This window comes from Danio rerio, chromosome 14 (assembly GCF_049306965.1).
Source record: "Danio rerio strain Tuebingen ecotype United States chromosome 14, GRCz12tu, whole genome shotgun sequence".
NCBI classification, from domain to species: domain Eukaryota; kingdom Metazoa; phylum Chordata; class Actinopteri; order Cypriniformes; family Danionidae; genus Danio; species Danio rerio.
Genome location: NC_133189.1, coordinates 50,296,421 through 50,322,745, shown reverse-complemented (window position 1 = coordinate 50,322,745; position 26,325 = coordinate 50,296,421). Strand labels below are relative to the sequence as shown.

The 26,325-nt window shown below is 34.1% G+C and overlaps 1 protein-coding gene across 1 annotated transcript; it reads right to left on the bottom strand.

Annotated features, from left to right (window-relative positions):
• Window positions 1–1,398: 1,398 nt before the first annotated feature.
• Window positions 1,399–25,847, bottom strand: rom1b (retinal outer segment membrane protein 1b). The gene is made up of 6 exons (NM_201014.2): window positions 25,750–25,847; window positions 24,302–24,452; window positions 20,583–20,858; window positions 19,176–19,330; window positions 12,145–12,391; window positions 1,399–2,042 (listed from the first exon to the last, which is right to left on the bottom strand). The coding sequence occupies exons 2-6, from the start codon at window positions 24,449–24,451 to the stop codon at window positions 1,812–1,814; spliced, it is 1,059 nt and encodes a 352-aa protein (NP_957308.2). The 5' UTR covers window position 24,452; window positions 25,750–25,847; the 3' UTR covers window positions 1,399–1,811.
• Window positions 25,848–26,325: the final 478 nt, after the last annotated feature.

Below are 26,325 nucleotides of genomic sequence, written 5' to 3'. Positions count from 1 at the left end.
AATTTAAATTTAGGGAAATTTCTGTAATTTAATATCTGTTTTTTTAAGCAGCTGGGGTGCCGGAAATAAACCATAAAATTCAGATTTATTTTGTACAGAATAATACACAGAATATGCACTTTAATAAAAACATAAATCACAAAATACAACAAAAAATGCAATTTTATGAATATTTTTACAGTCAGTTTCTCAAATACCTCTAAAAAACCATGCTACAATCAATGTCGGTTAAATCACCTTTCTTATTATTTTGCAAAGATGTACAAGAGTACAGTAATAAATAACTAGACAATCTTTGAAAAGCTCTGAAAACTGTAAAATTATATGCAAATACAAAACGGGATTATTGTTTAGGATTATAATAATACATATGATTATAAAAAGAGTTAAAACCAAAAATAAAGTCAATAATCTAGCTTAAAAATCACCTCTTCAGAAAACAAAAATAAAAAATAAAATAAAAAATCCCTTTCCTGGAATGAACAGTCCACTAAAAGGCTTGGAAATAAACCTAATCGCTTAACATAGCACTAGTGCAGAACTAAGTGCTTTTAATAAATAACTAGATGCATGACACCGTTGCATTTCTTGTTGTGTTTTGAGTGCGAGTGCTTTGGCAGCAGTCATAGTATTAAGCATCATCAAAGGGATAAAGAGATTTCAGGTGTCAGAACAGGACGCAACCGCATTCAGTCAGCGTAATCCTATTCATTGCTCTCCCATGCTCACTTTCTCCCTCTCTCTTATGGAGTATAATTATTATGAATTGATCAATGATAATAAATCTTGCTTATTTTGTATGGGGGTGTTGGAAAAATTATACATCAACCCGATAAAGGAGGGTGTGATTGAATCTTGTATAATATTATTGGTTGTTATTAATATTGTAATGTTTTTTTAAATTATATGTATTTTTTAAAGGTTTTATATTTATTTATTTCCTTTGGCTTGGTCCCTTTATTAATCTGGGCACAAGTGTATCTGCTGCGTAAAAATGTGCTGGATAAGTTGGCGGTTCATTTCCGCTGTGGCGACCACGGATTAATAAAGGGACTAAGCCGACAAGAAAATGAATGAATGAATGAAAACTGTCAAAAAAAAATCCTTGCTCTGTTAAAAATAATTCAGGAAATATTTGAAAAAGGAAAAAAATGACAAAGGGGTGATTAATTTTGAACTCAACTGTATACAAATATGTGTGTGTGCGTGGGTCTACATGTGTGTGTGTTTGTGCAGGAAAAAAAGAGAAGAGGAAATGGGCTGAACACTACACCATTTCACGAGGGAAGTTAAGTCATGAAGTAAGACGTGCCCAAACTGAAAAACACATTTCAACACAAAAGAATACCAAACAAACATGACACACTTGACCAATTAGCTCGATATGAAACACAGAGATCAGTTAAAAACTCTTTATTTGTCGCATGCATCTACAGTTTCAGCTTTTGTCTATTAAAGCAAAGCACAAAGTATAGCCAAACATCTACAGACCACATGTGATGAAGTGTACCATTACATTGCCTTCAATTTCTCTTCACCTTTCCTTTACACAGCTTCACTGTATATAGAATTATCAAAGGGGGTGTTTTGGTGTTGTCAGGATTTGTATAAACCAGCATTTTAAAGAGGTTGCTAGGTTTTTACCTCAAATCTTTGGGTAACTTGCTGACTTCATTTACAGTGTAATGAAGTAACAGTGTTACATTATAATTACCATGATGATTTATTCCCTTAGGAGGATGATATAATCAAGGACAGGACAGCACTCATATATGCATGAGAGCTCCTTTTATACAATAACACTTGGTCTTTTAGGCTGTGGCTGGCTTCTCCGCCTCTGGCTCTGATCCCGGGGTCTCAGCAGACGCGTCGCCCACCTGAGCGAACTGAAGAAGTTTCATCATCTTTTCTTTGGTCTCCAGCAATGTCTCCTTCACTCCCTTCTCTAGGATGTATCCTTCAGTCTCGATCTCCACATTCTCCTGTCCCAGCACTCCCTCCATTGCAGTCTGCAGATAGCGCAGACCCACCAGAATGGCCATCTGAGGGCAGAAAAGGGAAGCGGGTCAGTGTTTGGTGACCTTTTTATCAGCTTTTCCCTATCTTTCCTTCAGATTAATGTCCTTCAATCCCCTTTGTTTAATCCTGAGTAAAGGAATGTTTCACATTTATAATTAAGAGGCACATTTATGGCCTGTTATAGCAAGAATGACCAACCAAGATGTATGTTAGCCACACCAACATGTAATATCATCCCTGAAGTTTCATTTATGTAGATGTTTCCTTTAGAATGTAAATAAATATACGTAAATTTGCATTTTTTCGTATTTTGTATTGTGTTTTTTAATTATTTTTAAATTTATTTAAGCTTTTGAATTGCATTATGGGACATTGATCTTTCTTCCAATAACTTTTAACCTTGAAAAGTTTGAAAAAGTGACTTTTATTAATATTTTTAATAGTTTGAAGTGAAATATTGTCTGGGTTGGTGTTGTATATTACAGTACAAAGACCTTGACATAAACTGCCAGTACATTTTCTGTTATTTTACAGACTCATTTCTCACTATATATTATTTCTTATACATTATATTACTTCAAACTACTAAAATGTCAATAAAAGTCATTTTGTTAAACAGCAAAGTTGCATTTTCAACATTAAAAATCAACAGAGCAGAGATTAAGGTCCCAAAATGAAATTGACAACCGTAAACAAATGGAAAACACTTGTTAAACTATATGGGAATGTTTGGGCCACCTTCTGTGTTTGCTGGGTTTATATATTTGAAAGCTTATGCAGGTAATGTCACACAATGGGCCCTATTATACACCCGGCGCAAGGCGCGACACAATTGTTGTTTGCTAGTTTCAGCTTGGCGCAAGAGTGGTTTTGACGTTTTGCAGCACGCTGTTTAAATAGCAAATGCATTTGCGCTCATATGTGCGCCCATAGGCGTTCTGGTCTAAAAAGAAAGGCGTTCTGAGGCGCGTTGCTATTTTGAGAAACTGTAATAGATTTTTCAATAGACCAGAACAAATCAAGCAATTGTAGAGCAATAGGCAAATATCTTTATATATGAAAAAGAATTAAAATAAGAGGGATATATATAGATTAGATTAGATTCAACTTTATTGTCATTACACATGTACAAGTACAATGCAACGAAATGCAGTTTAGGTCTAACCAGCAGTGCAATAGCAGCAAGTGCAGGATACAGGAATAAGTTATAAAGTGCAGTTATAGAAAAACTATGGTGATATATACAGATGGATGTACTATGAACATTATATACAGGTTGGATAAGCTATGATTTCCAAAATATTCAGATTTACAAAATATAAATATATGTGCAGGTTGCTATTAATAATCAGTAGTGTGCAGATAGATAAACATGATTGCGAGTGTATATGTTACAATATATGAATATATGTACAGGGATAGATAAACATGATTACAAGTGTATATGTTACAATATATGAATATATGTACAGGTTGCTATTAATAATCAGTAGTGTGCAGATAGATAAACATGATTACAAGTGTATATGTTACAATATATGAATATATGTACAGGTTGCTATTAATAATCAGTAGTGTGCAGATAAATAAACATGATTACAAGTGTGTATGTTACAATATATGAATATATGTACAGGTTGCTATTAATAATCAGTAGTGTGCAGATAGATAAACATGATTGCGAGTGTATATGTTACAATATATGAATATATGTACAGGGATAGATAAACATGATTACAAGTGTATATGTTACAATATATGAATATATGTACAGGTTGCTATTAATAATCAGTAGTGTGCAGATAGATAAACATGATTACAAGTGTATATGTTACAATATATGAATATATGTACAGGTTGCTATTAATAATCAGTAGTGTGCAGATAAATAAACATGATTACAAGTGTGTATGTTACAATATATGAATATATGTACAGGTTGCTATTAATAATCAGTAGTGTGCAGATAGATAAACATGATTACAAGTGTATATGTTACAATATATGAATATATGTACAGGTTGCTATTAATAATCAGTAGTGTGCAGATAGATAAACATGATTACAAGTGTATATGTTACAATATATGAATATATGTACAGGTTGCTATTAATAATCAGTAGTGTGCAGATAAATAAACATGATTACAAGTGTGTATGTTACAATATATGAATATATGTACAGGTTGCTATATTAATAATCAGTAGTATGCAGATAAATAAGCATGATTACAGTGTATATGTATAGTGGGTGTGTACATAATTACAAATGCCCATATGCAGTGGGTATGTACAGTTCAATAAGTAAACAGTTCAATGTGGTGCAGTGAATGTGCAAATTTTAAACGTGCAAATGTTAAACAGTGCAGTTATTGCGAGGAGTTTAAGTTAGAGGAGAGTGGGGGGTGTAAATAGGATATAAATATAAAGGATTAAAATATTACAAAACATATTATTTTCTAGCCTACATAAATATAAAAACTACTGCCTTCATGGCTTCTTCATCTTGGGGGGCTTTTTAAGTTCATTCATAACAATTTGCTTTTGTATAATATTGATAATATTATAATGTATCTGACTGTTCTGATTGGCTGAAGCAGACGTCTCACGTCAGCACGTTCTAGACATGAACGCGCTCTTTCTGGCTATCTACCTTCTGCATTCACACAGCGCAGCATTCTGGCAAATTACCGGTAATGTTACAACTTCTCTTTCCAGAAAATAGTTAGAACGAAATTACCGGTATTTTTATACAGACCTTTCTGGAAAATTGCCGGTAATTTTCCGGAAAGGTCTGCTTGTGTGAAAGGGGCTATTATTGAGTACATTTTTATATTTGAGTGAACTATCCCTTTATCCAGGATTCAATGTGAAAAGCAGTGATAAATCATAAAAGCCTGTCATTTATTCGCTGTTATCATTTTGTTTAACTTTTTCAACCTGCATGACTTTCTTTCTTCGATGCAACACAAAAATATATACATTAGGGCAGGGGTGGACTGGGACCAAAAATCAGCCCTGGCACTGTAGCCACATTACCACATTACCACAGCCCTATACACAGACACGCACATTCATTACTTATATTGGTGTACAGATGGTGAAATAATATAAGCAGTACCATATTTAATAGATATTTGATGGATGTGAGTGGAACAAAAACAACTCATTTATAATAAATTTATACATGCAATCATTTCATTCATTAATTTTCTTGTCAGCTTAGTCCCTTTATTAATCTGGGATCGCCACAGCGGAATGAACCGGCAACTTATCCAGCATATGTTTTACGCAGCAGATGCCCACTGGGAAACCCCTACACACACACACACACACACACACACACACAAGACACATTCACCTACATGCACAACGGACAATTAAGCCTACCCAATTCACCTATAGCACATGTGTTTGGACTTGTCTGGGAAACCAGGAGGAAACCCACGAGAAAATGCAAACTCCACACAGAAACAACTCAGCTGAGGCTCGAAATAGCGACCTTTTTGCACCCCTGCGCCCTTTCGACACTATTTCAGTTAATTTTATGCATTTGGCAGTGTCTGATTTTTAAGACATTGCTTTTCGGCACCGCCTTTCCTTTTTTACGGTCCATCTCTGACAATTAGCTTGTGTTGCACACTGTTTATTTGACATTCTTGACTAGATTTTGATTTTGTCTGCGAAACTCTAATTGGGTCAGCCCATCTCGAAACCAGCTGATCATTGTCGATTGGGCCAATGCTTAACATTTATTAATATTATTACTAGAATCACCATCATCACCATCATCATCATCATCATCATCATCCTCATCATCATCATAATACTCATATCTTGAAAGAGATAAAAGCTGCCTGGATGTAAAAACAATACATATAACAAAAATAAATAAATAAAAAAAACAGCTGACCGGCCCTAATATAAAAAATGGTCCGGCCCTTCTGGCATTTGCCAGAATTGCCAAATGGCCAGTCCGCCCCTGCATTAGGATCTATATTGGGCCAAATGGACTTTCATTGTATTGAAATTCGTCCATAGTCTATTTATAAGGTCAAATTGGTGAGTAAATGCGAAAACATTATAAGATTGAGCTACCAACAAACCCCAGTTCGATGCGTGAAGTAACAGTTAATATCACACAGTGTTCCTATCATGTCAAACCTTCTGTCAATCTAAATGCAGCTTTATTTCTGGTGCGGCAGCAGATGTTGATTTGTTGACTATAGGAGTATCAGATGAGAAGTGACGAATCATGCTGTTTGTGTTACGAAAGCTGTGGCTGTTATAAAAGCTGAGAGCATGATGTGGTTTTGGGTGAAAGTTATTTTAATGCTTAAATAATGAATATTGACACCTCTGAGTTCACAGCCGAGCTGCCAGGCATTCCGGAGGAGTGTCAATATTAACTGAGTGAAGAGTGTGCAAACGGTTCGATGTGCTGAGCGCATTAGATTATACAATGTGTTATTCAAGGTTGACGCTTCAAATCATGTGCTTATTTGGGAGAGTGCGCACAAAACAGACCTTTAATTATGCGGCTGACACATTATCACATGTTTATATGGATGGAGTAATACTTTTTTACTTGTGGTTTATACAAAAGATACAATTTGTTGGTGATGTTATGGAAAACATTTTCAAACTTTTTTTGAAATATTGTTTTGTAGCTCTGTAGGGTGACTAAATGGTGCATAAATGAAATTCCTATATACAAATATATATATATATATATATATATATATATATATATATATATATATATATATATATATATATATATATATATACAGTTGAAGTCAGAATTATTAGCCCCCCTGAATTGTTAGCCCCCCTGTTTATTTTTTCCCCAATTTCTGTTTAACGGTGAGATTTTTTTCAACACATTTGTAATAATAATAGTTTTAATAACTCATTTATAATAACTGGTTTATTTTATTAATACAGAAAAACAAACAAAAAGCGCTCGGGGGTAAATCAAATATTTGGTCGGTGTTCTTTGGGTAAGGGATTCATCAAAACAACAACAGGAATCAGTCCAAGGCACTCGAAAAATGTGGAAAATTGAAAAAGCCTTTATTTAATCTTAAAAACCTTGTATTTGTAACAATTACCAGCGATCATTTCTCATAAGATCGCTGGTTTGCACCTACAATAACCATGGACTACAAATCCGCCATTTCTGGACTACATATTCATACATGCACTCCGCTCACACACATGCTTCCTCATCTAGACTGATTACATTCACACCACCTGAGGATTGTCAGAGACTGATTAACACACACTATTTAAGCCACACATTCACCCCTTTAGTTTGCCGAGTCTTGTTATCTGTCACAGTAGCATTACAACGTGTTTCCCAGTCTTGTTATCTTGTGTACCGACCGTTAGCCTCTGGATTGTCCTCACACACCTGTTTGCACCTGTGCTTGACCACCGCTTGCCTGACTGTGAATAAACCTGCATTTTGGATCTTACCTCAGTTGTTGGTGTTACTCCCCGACGTTACAGTATTCACAGTTCATCTCTGTTGCTATCTTTTGCTTTATTATAAGATTTATAGATTACTCCGTTTTTATAGCCACGTTGTTTAAATCTGTGAATCAAATCTTGTGATTTAATTTCAAAATCTCTGAAATTGTCCAAAAGGGATATTTTCGATCAGCCACGGAGGATGGAAACTATCTCTAGCTCTTGCTCTAAGGATGGCATTTCTGCCTATTTCTTTTCTAAAAATAGTGGTGTGTAATTTTCCTGTATTATCTTTAAAAATATTTAAGTCCAAAAAATAATTTGAGTAAATGAAAAATCCAAACTGAATCTCAAAATTGCATTAGTAGTATTTAAAAATGCATGAAAATCCCTCAAATCTGCCTCCAATCCGGACCAGGATAACATCATCTATATTTCCACCCCAACACACAATACTACTCAAATATGGATTTGATTCAGAATACACAAATCTCTCTTCCCATAATTAATCGCATAATTTGGGGCAAACCAAGCTCCCATAGCTGTTCCCCTTATTTCTTTATAAAGTTGATCTTCAAACAAGAAAACATTATTTTTCAATGTCCATTCAGCCAACTGTACAATAAAACATGTTGGTGGTTTTTTCTGACAGTAAATAATATTTGACTTGATATTTTTCAAGACACTTTTATACAGCTTAAAGTGACATTTAAAGACTTAACTAGGTTAATTAGGTTAACTAGGCAGGTTAGGGTAATTATGCAAGTTATTGTATAATGATGGTTTGTTCTGTGACTATCGAAAAAATGTAGCTTCAAGAGACTAATGATTTCAACCTTAAAATGGTTCATAAAAAATTAATAACTGCAAATAAAACAAATAAGACTTTCCCCAGAAGAAAAAATATTATCAGACATACTGTAAAAAATTCCTTGCTGTGTTAAAAATAATTTGGAAAATATAAAAAAAAAATGTTTAAATAATTTAAAGGGGGGCTAATAATTTTGACTTCAACTGTATATACAAATATATAATTGTTGGCGAACTTGTTTATTAGTTTTGTACTTTATAAATACATTCTGTTGCATTACTTGCAGGCCCATAGCCAGGAGGGGTTGGAGTGGTTCGGTAGACCCTCCCCTCATCGATAAAGGTCCAGAATTTGTCCCATTCATAAGCTCATTTGTCCTATTTTGACTGCTATGCCATCATAAATTGTAAAAATTACCCAGGAAAAAGGCTTTAAGACCTAAAGCTATTGCTGCGGTGTAACTTCAGCTAGTCACTTTTGGCCATGGCTAACAAATATTTTCTCCTGAATCCAACATCCAGCTGTGCAAGAAAACATGCAATCGGACGTAAGAAGAAGTTATCTACTGGCCTCCTGTATGGTTGTTAAATAAAGAAAAATAAAGAAAAGTTTTTCAAGTAACCAGTGGTGGATTTTGTGATTTGGGGGCCATAAGCATTTCCAGCCATTGGGCCCAAAAGTTCTGAAATGCACCTTTTCTATTTTAATTGATTTTTAATTGATTTATTTTGCTGTTTTTGTCTTAAATCACTCAATTACTCCTTTTGTACATTTTGTCCTAATGCAAAATAATAATAACAACATGTAAAGCATCTTGTCAAACTTTTTAAATGATTGTTTTTCTTAAAATGAATTCACTACTAAAAGTTATATATAAAATATTTCGTTTTTTAAATCTAAATCTTTACCTGATTTGACTGCTGGAATTCTCCATGATTGAGAGTGGGGGATTAATTTTTGCGGAGGTTATAAACATTAAACTTTTATTTTTTAAGACCCTCATCATACAAAATATGACAGAAAATGATGTTATATTTAATTTATAGGTATAATTTATACTTATAGGTATTTATTTGGGGGCCCTCAGATTTCCTGGGGCCCTAAGCGGCAGCTTATCTTGCTTATTGGTTAAACCCGCCCTTGCAAGTAACATTTATTCTAAATCTTGGACGTTATTCTTGAAACAAAAAAGGACAAATAAAAAGGCGTGAAGCACCAAAACCGGCCCATATTAAAATTAATTTTAAATACTATTTTGGCCATTGTAGTTATCCATGAATTTTCAAATGTACTTATTTACAAGAGAGGCTGGAAAAGTTGTAAAGCTACATTATTTTTATTGTATTAATAATATTCAAATTATTATTATTATTATTATTATTATTATTATTATTTATTCATTCATTCATTTTTTTGTCGGCTTAGTCCCTTTATTAATCCGGGATCGCCACAGCAGAATGAACCGCCAACTTATCCAGCACACTTTTACGCAGCGGATGCCCTTCCATCCGCAACCCTCCGGGAAACATCCACACTCACTCATTCACACACACACTCATACACTACGTACAATTTAGCCTACCCAATTCACCTGTACCGCATGTCTTTGGACTGTGGGGGAAACCGGAGCACCTAGGGGAAACCCACGCGAACGCAGGGAGAACATGCAAACTCCACACAGAAACGCCAACTGACCCGAGGCTCGAACCAGCGACCCAGCAACCTTCTTGCTGTGAGGCAACAGCACTACCTACTGCTCCACTGCTTCCCCCCATTATTATTATTATTATTATTATTATTATTATTATTATTATTATTATTATTATTATTATTATTATTATTATTATTATTATTCAAATTCTGACTGAGAAAAGTTGAATGTGCTGGCCAGTTTGTTATTTGCCTAATAAATGACAATAGGCTATAATTTTTAATTAAAAATTTTAACAGATTCCTATTTTTCTAATGATATATGATGTAATAAAGTTGTATTTTTAAAATACAACTAAAAATAAGTCTGTATTCATTTTTCTTTTTTTTCTAAATCTTTAGGAAATATATTTGGTCGATCAAAAAGTGTGGTTTTTGTGACCATCCAACAAGCTAATTCAGCTAAAAATAGTGCTTAAAATGTCACTAAAATGCATTTAAATCGCATAATTAAATAGAAAATGACAAGGTAGAAAAGGTTATTTTTGATAAAAAAAAAGAGAACCAAGCCTTTTAGCAGGTTGGCTACAGACCTGACTATAGCATATATAACACAGATTTTTTTTTCTTTTTTTATCGTTGTGTTTTTTATATAGAGTAGCTTTTTGATGTAGGTTTATACAAAAACTTACATTTGTAGTTGATGTTATGTGAAAAACATTGTTCAAACTTTTTTCAATATTATTTTGTAGCTCTGTAAGGTGACTAAATGGTGCATGAAACTCTTATATATACAAATATATATACAAAGATATAATATGTAATAGTTGGCTAATTTGTTTATTAGTTTTGTGCTTTATGAATACGGTGTGTGGTTAGCATTACTTGTTGCACATTTCATACAGATTTTTATCTCTTTTTATTATTGTGTTTCTTTATAAGTACTGTTCTAGTTTTGCTTCTGTAAGATATTTATGTTCACCATGCTCAAGAAATACAGTAAAATGTTGTGAAACATTATTACAATTCAAAAGAATTACTTTATAATTTAATCTATACTGAAATGTACTTCAGTGATATTTTATGCTTTTAACATTATTGAAATATATATTTGATGTACTAAAAGCATTTTTATGCATATATACAGTATATATTTTAAAAATAACGTAAATGACAGACATTTTTAAAGACATGGATTATTGCAGTTTCTCTCGATACGTTATTTATAGTTTTGTGCTTGAGTACAATATTCATCTGTTTTATTTTATAACGAGTTAATAACATTTCCTCTAAATTTTAAAACATATAATACTTTAAAGGCTTTTTGTAGCAAAATGACAATTGATCAATAATAATGAATGCTTCAAGTATTATTTAGTTATTCCACACTGCAAGACATGATATGAAAAAAGGCATGACAACATTATTATTTTGCTTTAACTTATTCTAAGTAAGGTTCAAATCAAGTTTCAATTTATTTTGGTCTTACAAAGTTTAACTTAACATTTTGGTCAGTTTTGTGTCTGATGTACGTTGAGATGACCAGAGGAGTTAATTTGATTGAACTAAAAAAATAAGGCAGAAAGCATGTTTTACAGTAATATTGATTTTCTTAATTCCTCTAAAGTTGAAACAGTGTCATCTTAAAATGAATTTAAACAGAATCTTTTGTGGAAATTTCACCAATTGTCTTTTTATAAAAGTTTATATGCAATTTGGAAGAAATGTCATCAGTTTGTAAAACAAAACAATTACACTGGCTATTATTAATGTTGTAGAACAAAGCGTGGAAATATCCAACAGATTTAAAATCCATTAATAAACCAAAAGATTTAAAGGTATAGTTCACCCCAACATTTACATTTACACACTATTTACTCATCCATGAGTGGTTATAAGCCTTTATGAGTTTCTTTCTTCTGTTGAACACAAGACAATATATTCTAAACAAAGCGGGAAACCATTCACTTGACTACAAGGAACAACAAATTCTGGTTTCCAGCATTCTTCAAAATATCTTCTTTTGTGTTCAACAGAAAAAAAAGAAACTCATAAAGGTTTGAAATAAGTAAAGGGACAACATATGATTATATAATTTTCATTTTTGGGTGAACTATCCCTTTCAGGTCTAAAACTGACCTTTTGGACAACAAAGATTCTGTCTCATTCAGCCCATTACTAAACTCATACCTGGAGAAGAAAAACAAGCAGAACACACGGGCCGATGGTGTTCATTAAGCCCATGTAGTAGCTGACGAGGGCCTGACGGCAGCCGCGGTTGTACAGATTCAGCTCTTCACTCTGGTACTCGTAGTTGTAGTGGGCATTGTTGTCCAGGAGACTGTACTGGATGCAGGGCCGCGGTGAGGCTGGGTTACAGCAGCTGAACGGGACGCCGTCCAGCAGATACCGGCCGTCTACATTACTCCTCACACGACTGAAGGACAAATTGAACACAGAAACATATGAGTCAAAGATGGGTTTCCATTTCTTAGTTTTTGATTCTGTGTTTACCCACTTGTTAACTCTGACATCACACTCTTAAAATGCTGGGTTGTTGTGAGACAACATTGGGTCAAATAATGGGTTTGGAAAATCATTTAAGTTTAATTAAAAAACATTTAAATTACATTTTTTAAGCCTACTGTTGGGTTTGTTCATAATTTGACCCAGAGTTGGAAGTTTGTCGTCAAAACTAAAAAAAAAAATTCTTAAAACTCTAAAATTGTAAAAAAAAATTCTGGGTTGTTGTTGTAACCCAACATTGGAATAAATATGGCCAAACCAACAGTTGGGTTAAAAACTTTTCAATGACATTTTTTAACTCAACTGATGGGTTTGTCCATATTTTACCCAATGTTGGGTCACAAAGTCTGATCTTAACACTCTAAAAAAAGTTTGTTTAGAGATACTGCGTTGTTGTAAGCCAACATTGCATCAAATATGGTACAGTGGAGGACTGCCCATCCCACAGATATGTAAACATATATGCATATATCTATAATCAAGAGTTTTCTCGGTGGTCAGTATGCAAATATTTCTTTAAATGATGAAAATTATCATTTTTGCATCACTTTTCTACAATAATGGATAAGTGAGTGCACGGGCATTGCAGACAAAGAGCGTGTGTTTGTGTGCATGGAAATGTATTATCCTCCCTCCCTGTTAAATTTGATCTAATCCGTGTCCTGAAACACACCTCCTCTCCAGCTTTTACCTCTCATTGTAATGGAGAGAGCAATTTGTTTGTAAATAAATCTCTGTTATGAACGACTCATTCACTTAGTCGGCAATAATACAAGTTTCTAGCACGACAGCATCTTGTTGTTATATTTCAGCTACACTGTTTGCTTATTTTATTCAACAAAACTAGTGTAAGCCTAGAATTTAGTGCGAGTTGGTGCTACTTTGCTTACTTTTGCATGATCATCAGTAATGCTACTTGTTGAGCACAAAAGTTTGTAACAAAAATGTAAAAAATCCAATCTTACCTGTAAAATGTTCTGCCTTTGTATTTAATAAAACAATTAATAAATTTGCAAATAAATAAATAAACATATATATATATATATATATATATATATATATATATATATATATATATATATACATGTGTGTGTGTGTGTGTGTGTGTGTATATCTATATATATATGTGTGTGTCTGCGCGTGCGTGTGTGTGTGTGTGTGTGTGTGTGTGTGTGTGTGTGTGTGTGTGTACATTTATTATTTTTTTGCTAATTTATTTATTGTTTTATTTATGCAGGAATTTGTGGATTTATTAATTAATTTATTTGCACAATTATTTATTTATTTATTTATTGTTTTTGCTGGTTTTTGTCCTCCATATGCTTTTATTTGTATTGTAAGGTATTAGAACTTATATATATATATATATATATATATATATATATATATATATATATATATATATATATATATATATATATAATAATTGATACTGAAATTCCTGCATAAATAAATATATAAATAGTGCACGCAGATTAAAAATTAAATAAATTCGGATGTTGGGGGAACAAGAAAATGCTAAACTGAAAGTAGATTCTTCCCCCTTTCACACCGCTCTATTAATTATTTATATATTTAATTATGCAGGAATTTGTAGATTTATTTATTTACTGTTTTATTTATGCTGGAATTTGTAGATTTATATGTACATTTTGTTTATTTATTTGCATATTTTTTTACTCATTGTTTTATTTATGCAGGAACTTGTAAATTTATATATACATTTGTTTATTTATATGCATATGTATTTATTTATTGTTTTATTTATGCAGGAATTTGTAGATTTATTCATTTATTTATTTATTTGCATATTTATTCATTTATTTTTTATATATGCAGGAATTTGTAAATTTTTATGTACATTTATTTATTTGCGTATTTTTAATTTATTGTTTTATTTATGCAATAGTTTGTAGATTTACATTTGTTTATTTATTTTCATATTTATTTATTTGTTGTTCATATTTATTTATTTATTGTTTTATTTATGCAGGAATTTATTTATTTATTTATTTATTTATTTATTTATTTATTTATTTATTTATTTATTTATTTATTTATTTATTTATTTATTTGCATATGTATTTATTGTTTTTGCAGGTTTGTCCTCCCCACTAGTAGGGTGGATTCAGCAGATTTGGATGATGTGATGTACACCACCTGTTTGTAAAAGATTACTTTTAATGTGTAATATAACTAAACAGTGTTTTTGTTGTTGTCTTTTCAATTCAAACGAGTAGAGGCTTGGAACCGGAAACAACATTTCATACGTCACAACTTAACAAGCACATTGACTTGGTGATCAATGCAGGAATTGATTGGTGAGTACTAAAGGTCGACCTTTCATCCTGACATCCGTTTCGGAACATGACATTCTGAACTCTGCGTAACCTTGGTAACGAAATGCTTTGAAGTGTTTGAAATGTTTCCTCATTTGAAAGCATCAGCACACTGCAATGAATGCTTTACTTACTTAGATTTATTGTCTTTTTCTAGTCCAAATATTTAAAAATGATTAAATCAAGAAGCATTTTCTAGACAAGCAAAACATGTTGTCTTGTTTTAGGAAATGATATGCTAAAATTAAGCGAGGTTTTCCTTAAAACAAGCAAAATATGCGCCCAATGGGGTCAGCAAAATAATCTTATGTCAGAAGGAAAGACAAGATCATTTTGCTGGCCCCATTGGCAGATTATTTTATACATATGTTTCTTTATTTAACCAGATAAAAACCCATTGAGATCAGGATCTCATTTACAAGGGTGACCTTGGGTCCACAACACACGACTTATGAAAATAATAATAATAAATAAAAAGTAAAGATAATATTAAAAATACAGTTTAGTTATTCAGCTATACCACATTACAATAAAAACACATACTTTGAGAAATGGACTGTTGTTGTTTGTTAAAAAAGATAGAGCATAATGATTTGATTGGGATGAGCTCAGACATTATTAGTTTAGACTGAAGAGTGTTCCAGGATGAGGGGACGGCATGATTAAAGGCTCGCTTACCTATTTTTAAATCGAACCCAGGGAACAGACAAATTATAAGTTTCACTTGAACATAAGGCATACTGGCTTTTTGACCTACAGTGCATCCGGAAAGACGGCATACACCTGTCCATATAAGGTCCCAGGGTTGACAGTGCATGTCGAAGCACAAACCAAGCATGAAGACAAAGGAATTGTCTGTAGACCTCAGAGGCAGGATTGTCTTGAGTCACAAGGCTGGGGAAGGTTACAGAAAAGTTTCTGCTGCTCTGTAAGTTCCAATGAGCACAGCGGCCTCCATCATCCTTAAGTTGAAGATGTTTAACCACCAGGACTCTTCCTAGAGCTGGCCGGCCATCTAAGCTGAGTGATCAGGGGGGAAGGGCCTTAGTCAGGGAGGTTAATAACCTGATGGTCACTCTGAGCTCCAGCGCTCTTCTGTGGAGAGAGGAGAACCTTACAGAAGGACAACCATCTGTGCAGCAATCCACCAATCAGGCCTGTATGGTGGAGTTGCCAGATAGAAGCTGCTCCCCGCCTGGAATTTGCCAAAAGGCATCTGAAGGACTCTCTGACCATAAGAAACAAAGTTTTCTGGTCTGATGAGACTAAAATTTAACTCTTTTAAGTCCCTACAGTGAAGCATGGTAGTGGCAGCATCATGTTGTGGGGATGTTTTTCAGCAGCAGGCACTGGAAGACTAGTCAGGATAGAGGGAACGATGAATTCAGCAATGCACAGAGACTTCCTGAATGAAAACCTGCTTCAGAGTGCTCTTGACCTCAGAATGGGGCGGCGGTTCATCTTCCAGCAGGACAATGACCTAAAGCACACCACCAAAATATCAATGGAGTGGCTTCACAACAACTCGGTGAATGTCCTTGAGTGGCCCAGCCAGAGCCCAGACCTAAATCCTATTGAACATCTCTGGAGAGATCTGAAAATGGATGTACACTGTCGCTTCCCATCCAACCTGATAGAGCTTGAGAGCTACTGCAAAGAGAAATGGGCAAAAAGTTCCCAAAGACAGGTGTGCCTGTGGCATCATATTCAAAAACACTTGAGGCTGTAATTGCTGTCAAAGGTGCATCAACGAAGTATTGAGCAAAGGCTGTGAACACTGATGTACATGTGATTTTTAAGTTATTTTATTTATAATAAATTTGCAACCATTTCAAAAAACTCTTTTTTTCACATTGTCATTATGGGGTGTTGTGTGTAGAATTTGAGGAAATAAATGATTTTAACCCATATTAGAATAAGGCTTTAACATAAAAAAATGTGGAAAAGGTGAAGCGCTATGAATACTTTTCCGATGCATTGTAAGAAGGGAACAAGGGTACCAGACCCAGAAGAGCCTCATAGACCAGAGCCAGCCAGTAGGTGTACCGTCTTACATTCAGAAAAGGCCACTCTGCTTTGGCATAGAGTTTACAATGGTGAGTTAGTCTACGACAGCCTGTAACAAACCTCAGAGCGCTGTTATAAACAGAGTTTAAAGTTATTAAAAGAGTTTAAAGCATTAATCCAATGCTTTTTAATGGGCTCACCTTACCCCACCCATAACCCTACCCGTCACAGTGAAGTCACTAGCTCCATTTGAGGGCATTGTGTCTGACATTGCATCGCTGAGTGATGCAGTCTCAGATTGCATCATAAAGGCTGCATCCAGATACTGTTGAATTAATGGTTAATTCTGCAAAGAGGTGGAACTTATAAAAATCTTTTATTTACATCTATCTACATTTAAAACCACTTTTAGATCCTAAAGATGAGACTGAACAATATGAAAAGCAGACTGTAAAGATCGTATGGCCTGAACAAGTGAAGGAGAGCAACAATAAATTACTTTATCCTCCGCAGATGATAAAAGGCATTTGGAAGGTTGTCGCACAACTTATTAATGTAAATAGAAAATAATATAAGTCCTAATACCGATCCCTGCGGCAATCCTTTGAGCACTAAAGATAAAGAAGTCAAACCGGCCATATGGACACAATGTGTTCTGTTGGACAAATAATTACCAAACCAAATAGTAGCTTGGTTTAACATACTAATACGTATTAAAGAGGTATAGACCAATTACCATGTTTGTAAACATTCAGGATGCGTGCGCAGGGAGGTGGCAGAAGGCAACCGGGAGCCTTAGCATTTACAACGAGGGAATGACATCAGATGCGGTGCAGAGTTTGTTGTTGTCTTAGAAATAAGATATATACTTACATATTATATATATTATTAACATAATGCTTACAGCATATTACAACAGCTCGTCACCAAGTGACAAGCACAGTAATTCAGCAAAATTAACGTTAAAGTGAGCGGCGTTCATCTGTCAGCTCCATTTGCGATAGCACCCCTTCCGATGAATATTGGATAAGAAGAAGTGACCAAGCATCCAGGCCGAAATACACAATCTCATTGAAGCTCCAAGTGATTTTACAAGAGAGAAGTTAAAGGTCTACAAGTCTTTAGATGCCAACAATTTTGTTCTTTGTGGTCATGTGCAAGAAATAATGCTCCATGATGACCAGATTCAAGAGCTAAACACCGAGATTCCGCCTAGCCAAAGACAAGGAAACAAGACGGAGCTAATGTTATACAAGGCCTGGGTAATTAATAACCAACACGCAAAACGACTGCATTCTGACAGTGAACTTCACCTGTACGGCAGGGTATGTGAACCTACACATAAAGGTAAAGTTGGTTTTATATTCGCACATTCAGACTTTCTCCTTAATAATATAATTTAATAAAAATATTATTTGCAAACTCTAAATAGCGAAATCATATTAGCATCAGCCAATGAATTTCAAAGTACAACATTGTTCAACATTGTTGTTTTCAAGTCACACTTGCAGGTTATTTCAGAGCGAATATTCAAAGTGCTGTGGTAAACAATATAGGGAATGTGTCACAAGTCGTCACTAAATGAATGTGTGAATATAAAACCAAGTTTACCTTAATAAACGTAACTTTCACATTTCATTCTTAGCATTCAGTGTCCGCAGTTTAATTCACCATATGTAACTGTTTTTGCTGAAATAATTTCAGCAATCAAAAACGAGTGATGTGTCTGACTCAGCATAGCGTGAACTGACCTGATATGACATGAGAACTGCAGAGTCCAGCATTTCTAATTAGCTCCTTACTTCATTCAGCTCCCATTTAGCCAAAGACGTCTGCAGTCGGTATTAAAGCAGTGTGTAGTGGATGGTAAAAGTAAAGTTTTCTGTTTTTGGACTCGAATTCGGCATCCTACCGCAAAACACGACATCTTTCCCATTGCAGCCTGTCTGTTTTTTGCAACCGGGGACCCGTGTGATGTCATGTGTGACGTAGGTTGGTAATTGGTCTATTAAAAAGTCTGTGATCAACCATGTCAAGTGTCTTTGAAAGATCAAGAACAAGAGCAGTGCAATAATTCTTACAATCCACTGATTGTGAAAAAAAATTATCTAAAACCTTAAGTGTGACAGAAACAGTGCTGTGTTACTTTCTGAATCCAGACACAGTTATTAGTGTCTAGAAACAGTTTAATTTTTAACATAATATTTTTTTAAAACAATACAATATGTTTTGCTTGTCTAGAAAATGCTGCTTGATTTAAGAGGTTATTAGATATTTGGACTAGAAATGAGAAAAAAAAATCAAAGTATGAAAAGGCGCAAGAGAGTGAGGTGATCTTTTTGGACTCACTCCTTCACTTCCTTGGATGTGAAGTCCAGGTAGCGGTTGCTGATCCACTGCACCTCAAACCAGTCCCTGTAGTTGGTGTTTCCACAGCACTGGAACTCAATCTGCAGACGGTCAATAGTCTCCTTCTGGAAACAGCGGCCTGGTGTGTCTGTGTCCTGTAGAGACGTTCAACATCATCACCTTCATAGAACACTTTATTAAGTACACTTTTTATCTATCTATCTATCTATCTATCTATCTATCTATCTATCTATCTATCTATCTATCTATCTATCTATCTATCTATCTGTCTGTCTGTCTGTCTGTCTGTCTGTCTGTCTGTCTGTCTGTCTGTCTGTCTGTCTGTCTGTCTGTCTGTCTGTCTGTCTGTCTGTCTGTCTGTCTGTCTGTCTGTCTGTCTGTCTGTCTGTCTGTCTGTCTGTCTGTCTGTCTGTCTGTCTGTCTGTCCGTCCGTCCGTCCGTCCATTTATAATTTTTCCGTTCCATCCATCCATCCATCCATCCATCCATCCATCCATCCATCCATCCATCTATCCATAAAATCATCCATCCATCCATCCATAATTTTTTGTTCCATCCCTTCATCATTTTCCATCCATCCATCCATCCATCCATCCATCCATCCATAATTATTCTGTTCCATCCATCCATTAATTTATAATTTTTTCATTCCATTCATTAATTATTTTTCTGTTCCATCCATCCATCCATCCATTCCTCTATTCATCCATAATTTTTCCATCTAATCCATACATCCCTCATTCATAATTTTTCTGTTTCATCCATCCGTACATACATTCATCCACTATTTTTCCTTACCATCCATCCATCCATCATCCATCCATCATTTTTCCATTCCATCCATCCATCATTTTCTACACCATCCATCCTCCATCTATAATTTTTCCATTCTATTCATTTATCCATCCATTAATCAATTTCTATACCATTCATCCATTCATTCATAATTTTTCCATTCCATCCATCCATGCCTTTTCTGTTCCATCCATCCATCTATCATTTTTTGTTTCATCCATCCATTCATCCATCCATCCATCTATTATTTTTCTGTTCCATCCATCCATCCATCCATTCATCCATCCATCCATCCATAATTTTTCTGTTCCATCCATCCATCCATAATTTTTCTGCTCCATCCATCCATCCATAATTTTTCTGCTTCATCCATCCATCCATCCCACCATCCATCTAATTATCTGTTTGTTTGTTAATCCACAAATTTTTTATTTCACTCCTGATTTTATATCACTTTTATCTCCTGAATGCTTCATTCATTTATTCCATCTATCTGTCTGCCTGATGCTAAAACTGTAGATTTATTTAGTCGTACCTAATGCTGTATGGATTTTGTTTATACATTATTATTGTTGTCCATCTCTTACACACCTTGTAGAAGCGAATGCCGTTCTTCAGGCCAATTTTCAGCGACTCCTCCAGGCTGGGCTGCAGGGCGTAGCTTAGGATCATGGCCACCAGCAGCAGAGATGTAAAGAAGACAGACAAGCAGAAGAACGGCAGCAGAAGCGTCTTCCAGCGCGGGAAACGCGAGGGGTCCAGTGAGTCCTGGCAGACTTTACCAGCACAGATGTTGATGCCCACTGATGCTAACCCCACTGCCATCAGCAGATTTGGCACAATGTGGATGTCCATACTGTGCATCACCTGTGGAGAAGAAAAGAGAAAGGGGCTGAATAACACCTATGCATCTATTATTTACTGACATTCATTATTTTCTATTCCATCCATCCATTCTTTCATCCGTCTATTCTTTTTCTGTTCCATCTATCCATCCATCCATCCATCCATCCATCCATCCATCCATCTATCATTTTTTCTGTTCCATCCATTCATCCATTTTTTATTCCATCCATCCATTCATCTATCCATAATTTTTCCGTTCCATCCATCCATCCATCCATCCATCCATCATTTTTCTGTTTCATCCATCCATCCATTTTTTTCATTCCATCCATCCATTCATCTATCCATCATTTTTTTTGTTTCATCCATCCATAATTTTTCCGTTCCATTTATCCATCCCTCCACCTTTTTCGGTTCCATCCATCAATCCATCCATCCATCCATAATTTTTCTGTTCCATTTATCCATCCATCCATCCATCCATTTTTTATTCCATCCATCCATTTATCCATCCATCATTTTTCAGTTCCATCCATCCATCCATTCATCCATCCATTTTTTTAATTCCATCCATCCATTCATCTATCCATAATTTTTCCATTCCATCCATCCATCCATCATTTTTCTGTTCCATTCATCCATCCATTTTTTTCATTCCATCCATCCATTTATTTTTCCATCATTTTTTTTGTTTCATCCATGCATAATTTTCCCGTCCCATTTATCCATCCATCCACCTTTTTCGGTTCCATCCATCCATCCATAATTTTTCTGTTCCATTTATCCATCCATCCATCTTTTTCGGTTCCATCCATCCATCCATAATTTTTCTGTTCCATTTATCCATCCATCCATCCATCCATAATTTTTCTGTTCCATTTATCCATCCATCCATCTTTTTTTTGTTCCATCCATCCATCCATAATTTTTCTGTTCCATTTATACATCCATCCATCCATTCATTTTTCCATCATTTTTTGTTTCATACATCCATAATTTTTCCATTCCATCCATCCATAATTTTTGTTCCATTTATCCATCCATCCATCCATCCATCCATCCATCTTTTTTGGGTCAACACCCCACCCCACCACCCCAAAAATCATTAGAATATTAGGTAAAGACGTTGCATAAGGATATTTTGTAAACTTTCCACTGTAAATATATCAACATCTAATTTTCAATCAAATTTCATTCATTCATTTTCTTTCAGCTTAGTCCCTTTAATCATCAGGGGTCGCCACAGTGGAATGAACCGCTATAAATAAAGCAAACTTCTTAATATATATTTTTCTCTAAACCCTCAGATTCCAGATAATCAAATAATTGTCAGCCAGATATGATCATATCTGATTATTTAAATATTTTAATTTTCAAAATTTTATTGAAAATGGAACATTTTAGACATGTTTTGAGTACCAGTGTAACATATTGTATACACAACTGCCTGTTGATTCATGACTAAATAATGCCTATTTTTTATATTTCTTTTAAATATCCCATACCTGTAAAAAGCATTAAGTGAATGTTCTGGAAATTACACATTGTAATGCATTCAATGTTAAAAATGCAAGTCTATCCCTTAATAACTTCTCAAAAAGCTCTTTCCAATCACCATCAGGTTTCATTGCAAGGTTTGTTGACTTCATTACAAACACAGGCTCAGGTAATGGTGCACACTATAGACCTTATCTGAGTGCCAATCCTCAGATTATGTGAGATTATTCCTCTCAACAAGACAAAGCTTAGGCCTGTTATACCTGTGTTGACAGTATAAAGGGTAAATGAAAGTAGTATCATACATATGCACCGGACAAATTATTCATTGTGTGTTATAAATATCAGTTATTAAATGAATGTTACTTCGTAAAACATTGGTTTAGTGTGAAAACAAAGACAGTCCTTACCCATATAGAAATCAAATTACACATGTCATACACATTTATATTTGGCTTTCACATATCCATGGCATACATACAGTTGAAGTCAGAATTATTAGCCCTCCTGAATTATTAGCCCCCTGTTTATTTTTTCCCCAATTTCTGTTTAACGTAGAGAAGATTTTCTTCAACACATTTCTAAACATAATAGTTTTAATAACTCATTTCTAATAACTGATTTATTTTATCTTTGTAATGATGACAGTAAATAATATTTGACTAGATATTTTTCAAGACACTTCTATTCAGCTTAAAGTGACATTTAAAGGCTTAACTAGGTTAATTAGTTTAACTAGGCAGGTTAGGGTAATTAGGCAAGTTATTGTATAATGATGGTTTGTTCTGTAGACTATCGAAAAAAATTGCTTAAAGGGGCTAATAATTTTGTCCTTAAAATGGTGTTTAAAAAATTAAAAACTGCTTTTATTCTAGCCTAAATAAAACAAATAAGACTTTCTCCAGAGGAAAAAATATTATCAGACATACTGTGAAAATTCCCTTGCTCTGTTAAACATCATTTGGGAAACATTAAAAAAAAAATAGAATCAAAGGTGGGCTAATAATTCTGACTTAAACTGTAAATATGATATATTTCACAATATTGCAAAACGGACCATTGGGAATTACAAATAAGTATATGTTCAAATATATTAGATGTAATTATATGGCCATATATGAACGCATATATTAAATTATAGCTAATATATATGAACATAGGTACATATTTGTAATTCCAGTGGTGTAAATGAATATGTAAACAGCCCTTGGCATGTATTGTATGTAAAAAAAAACAAATATGAACTTGTATATATAATATGAAAATATTGCCATATATCATATTTCTACTCTTGAAAAATAACTTGTACAAACTACTTATATAAAATAAGTTGAAACAACACAATTCTTAAGTTTTTTGCGGGGACAACTTAATTGTTTTCAGTTCAATCCACTTAAATTTGTACAAATGAAGTTAACTTAAGCTAACTTAATTTTTTTGTGTTGGGACAACATGAAGAAATTGAGTTAACATTACTTTTTTATGAATTTAAGTGGATTAAACATAAACCAATTAAGTTGTCCCAACAAAACCTTAAGAATTGTGTTTATTTAGCTCATTGTAAATAAGTAGCTTGAACAAGCAACCAAAAATATGCTTTTTGAGTGTACACTGTAAAAAAATCAGGGTTCCACATAAATTAATCCGTGTTGTCCCTACACAAATCGATTAAGTTAACCTAACACTTTAAACAAACAAATGTGGATTGAACACAAAAAATTAAGTTGTCCCATTGAAATCTCAATAATTGTGTTGTTTACGCTCATTTTAATTAAGTAGTTTGAACACTGAATAGGTTAAAATAAATATTTTTAAGTGCATCTGGGACTGTTCCTAATAGCAGCGACTGCAGTTCATTATGTTTCCATTCATGGTCTTGACAAACAAACAAATGCATCTACATATAGAGCATCACATTTATTCATTCTAAGGTTCTTTCTCGGCTCACGAATGAAGATTTTCATTACCTCTGATCTGCGATGTAGCTCAGTTTTGAGGAAAACCCCTGTAGCGAAGGTGACAGCACCAGAGAACATGGCCACCCATGAGAGCAGCCAGAGCCCCTGGGCCAAACGCACCCGCTTCTGGAAGGGGAACTTGAGCTTTAACAACACCATGCTGCTCCGGGACAGAGGGAGAAGAGGAATTTAATACAGCTCAGCAAATAATCATTCCTTCTCAGGTAAATTCTGTTATAGGTCTAAGAGTATGGGATATTACTTGATTTTGAAGGCCCTTTTAACACACTTTGTTGATTACAAGTAGGCCCACACAGAATCTACATGCACACAGTCTATTATATGAGTGTAAATATATATTTGTTCAGTTTTTATATTAATTTCAGGAATATTATTGACTAATATGCAAATGTTTATATGATTTATTTGCAATACAGTTTGTAAAGTAATCAAAAAAGTCTTTTAGTAGATATACTGTACTGTATAAGAGACTTGCTTTGTCAAACAAATCAATTTAAATATTTTTATTCCTTTAAAACCTTTTTAATTTGTTTGAAAAAAAAAAAAATTCTTTGTTGTTTTTATTTATTATACTTGTTCTTTTATTCTTGTTTATGTAAAGCATTTTGAATTACCGTTGTGTATGAAATGTGCTATATAAATTAACTTGCCTTGGCTAATTGGATTTGCATTGTAAACCTTCAATAATAGTTCATGTTTTTTTTATTTCATGTTACTAGTTACTAAACTTCGCATCAATCTGCTGATTATTTACTAAATATTTAGCAAAAAAATGTCAGCAGAATCTGTCTGGCCCTGATTAGGATTTACATTGCGACTACATGCCAACTAATTCTCATTAGAGTATTAGTAGATGGGTTATAGGGTTAGCGTAAGTTGATATGTACCTGCAAAGTTTCTTATAGTCATGAGAATATGTTGTTGGGGCAGAATCAGCAGTTATTAAACAGATAGTATGCTAATATTCTAATAAAAATGAGTTGACATATAGTTGCAATGTAACGTATTATCAACAAAGTGTGCAGAAGTATTAGATGCATCATAGTATCACCATCTACAAGGTACTTTTTAAAGGGACAGTTCACCCACAAATGAAAATTCAGTATTTTCTCATCATCTAATTACTTAAAACTTGTTTAAGTTTCTTTTTCTTCTGTTAAACACCAAAGCTGATATTTTGAAGAATGTTGAAAAATGGCAACCATTGACTTCTATAGTATTTTTTATTTTTTTGTTCCTACTATGGGTTTTTAATGGTTACCAGTTTCCAACATTCTTTAAATAACAACCTTTGTGCTTATAAAGGTTTTGAACCACTTGTTAATAGCTAGTACATTCTCATTTTTAGGTGAACTATCCTTCTTTAAGACATATTGCAATGCATAAGAGATGAAAAAAACTTAAAATTTATATTTGAGTAATTAAATATTAATTACCTTTAAGATAGTTTGAGTGCCCTTTCTTTCAAACCCTGAGCCTTCAATGTGCCTCCTACAGTTTGGCAGCCATTTTGACTAGTGCTTAAAAATATGATATAGAGAATTATGTCTTGAGTGTCATAATCTCCTGTCCTCATGTCTGATCCTATTAGAGCATCTCCACCAATGAGAATCCAGGCCAGTGTCCTCTATAAGCAAACCTGCCCTTGGACCACAAGTCTAGAGGGGGTGGTGGAGGGAGGGGTTCGACTGGAGGAGTGCAGTGTAATGGATGGAGAAACTGTGAAAATTAAAGAAACAGTGAAGAGGACAGGTATGGAATGGACTGTTTAACCATGTGAGCCTCTTTCTAACCTCAGTTGTGTATCCAAGAGGGTTTGAAGGGTTGTCAAAGAAAAACTACAACACCTGACAAAAGTATTGTCCCCTATCCAAGTTTTAGGAACAAAAAATAATAACTTCTAGTTGATCATTTGGTAACAGAAGTGCCTGATATGAAAGCCAAAGGCCTCTAGATTATGCTTATTTTACCAAAATAAAATACGATCATGTCTTGATTTTTAATTATTTAAT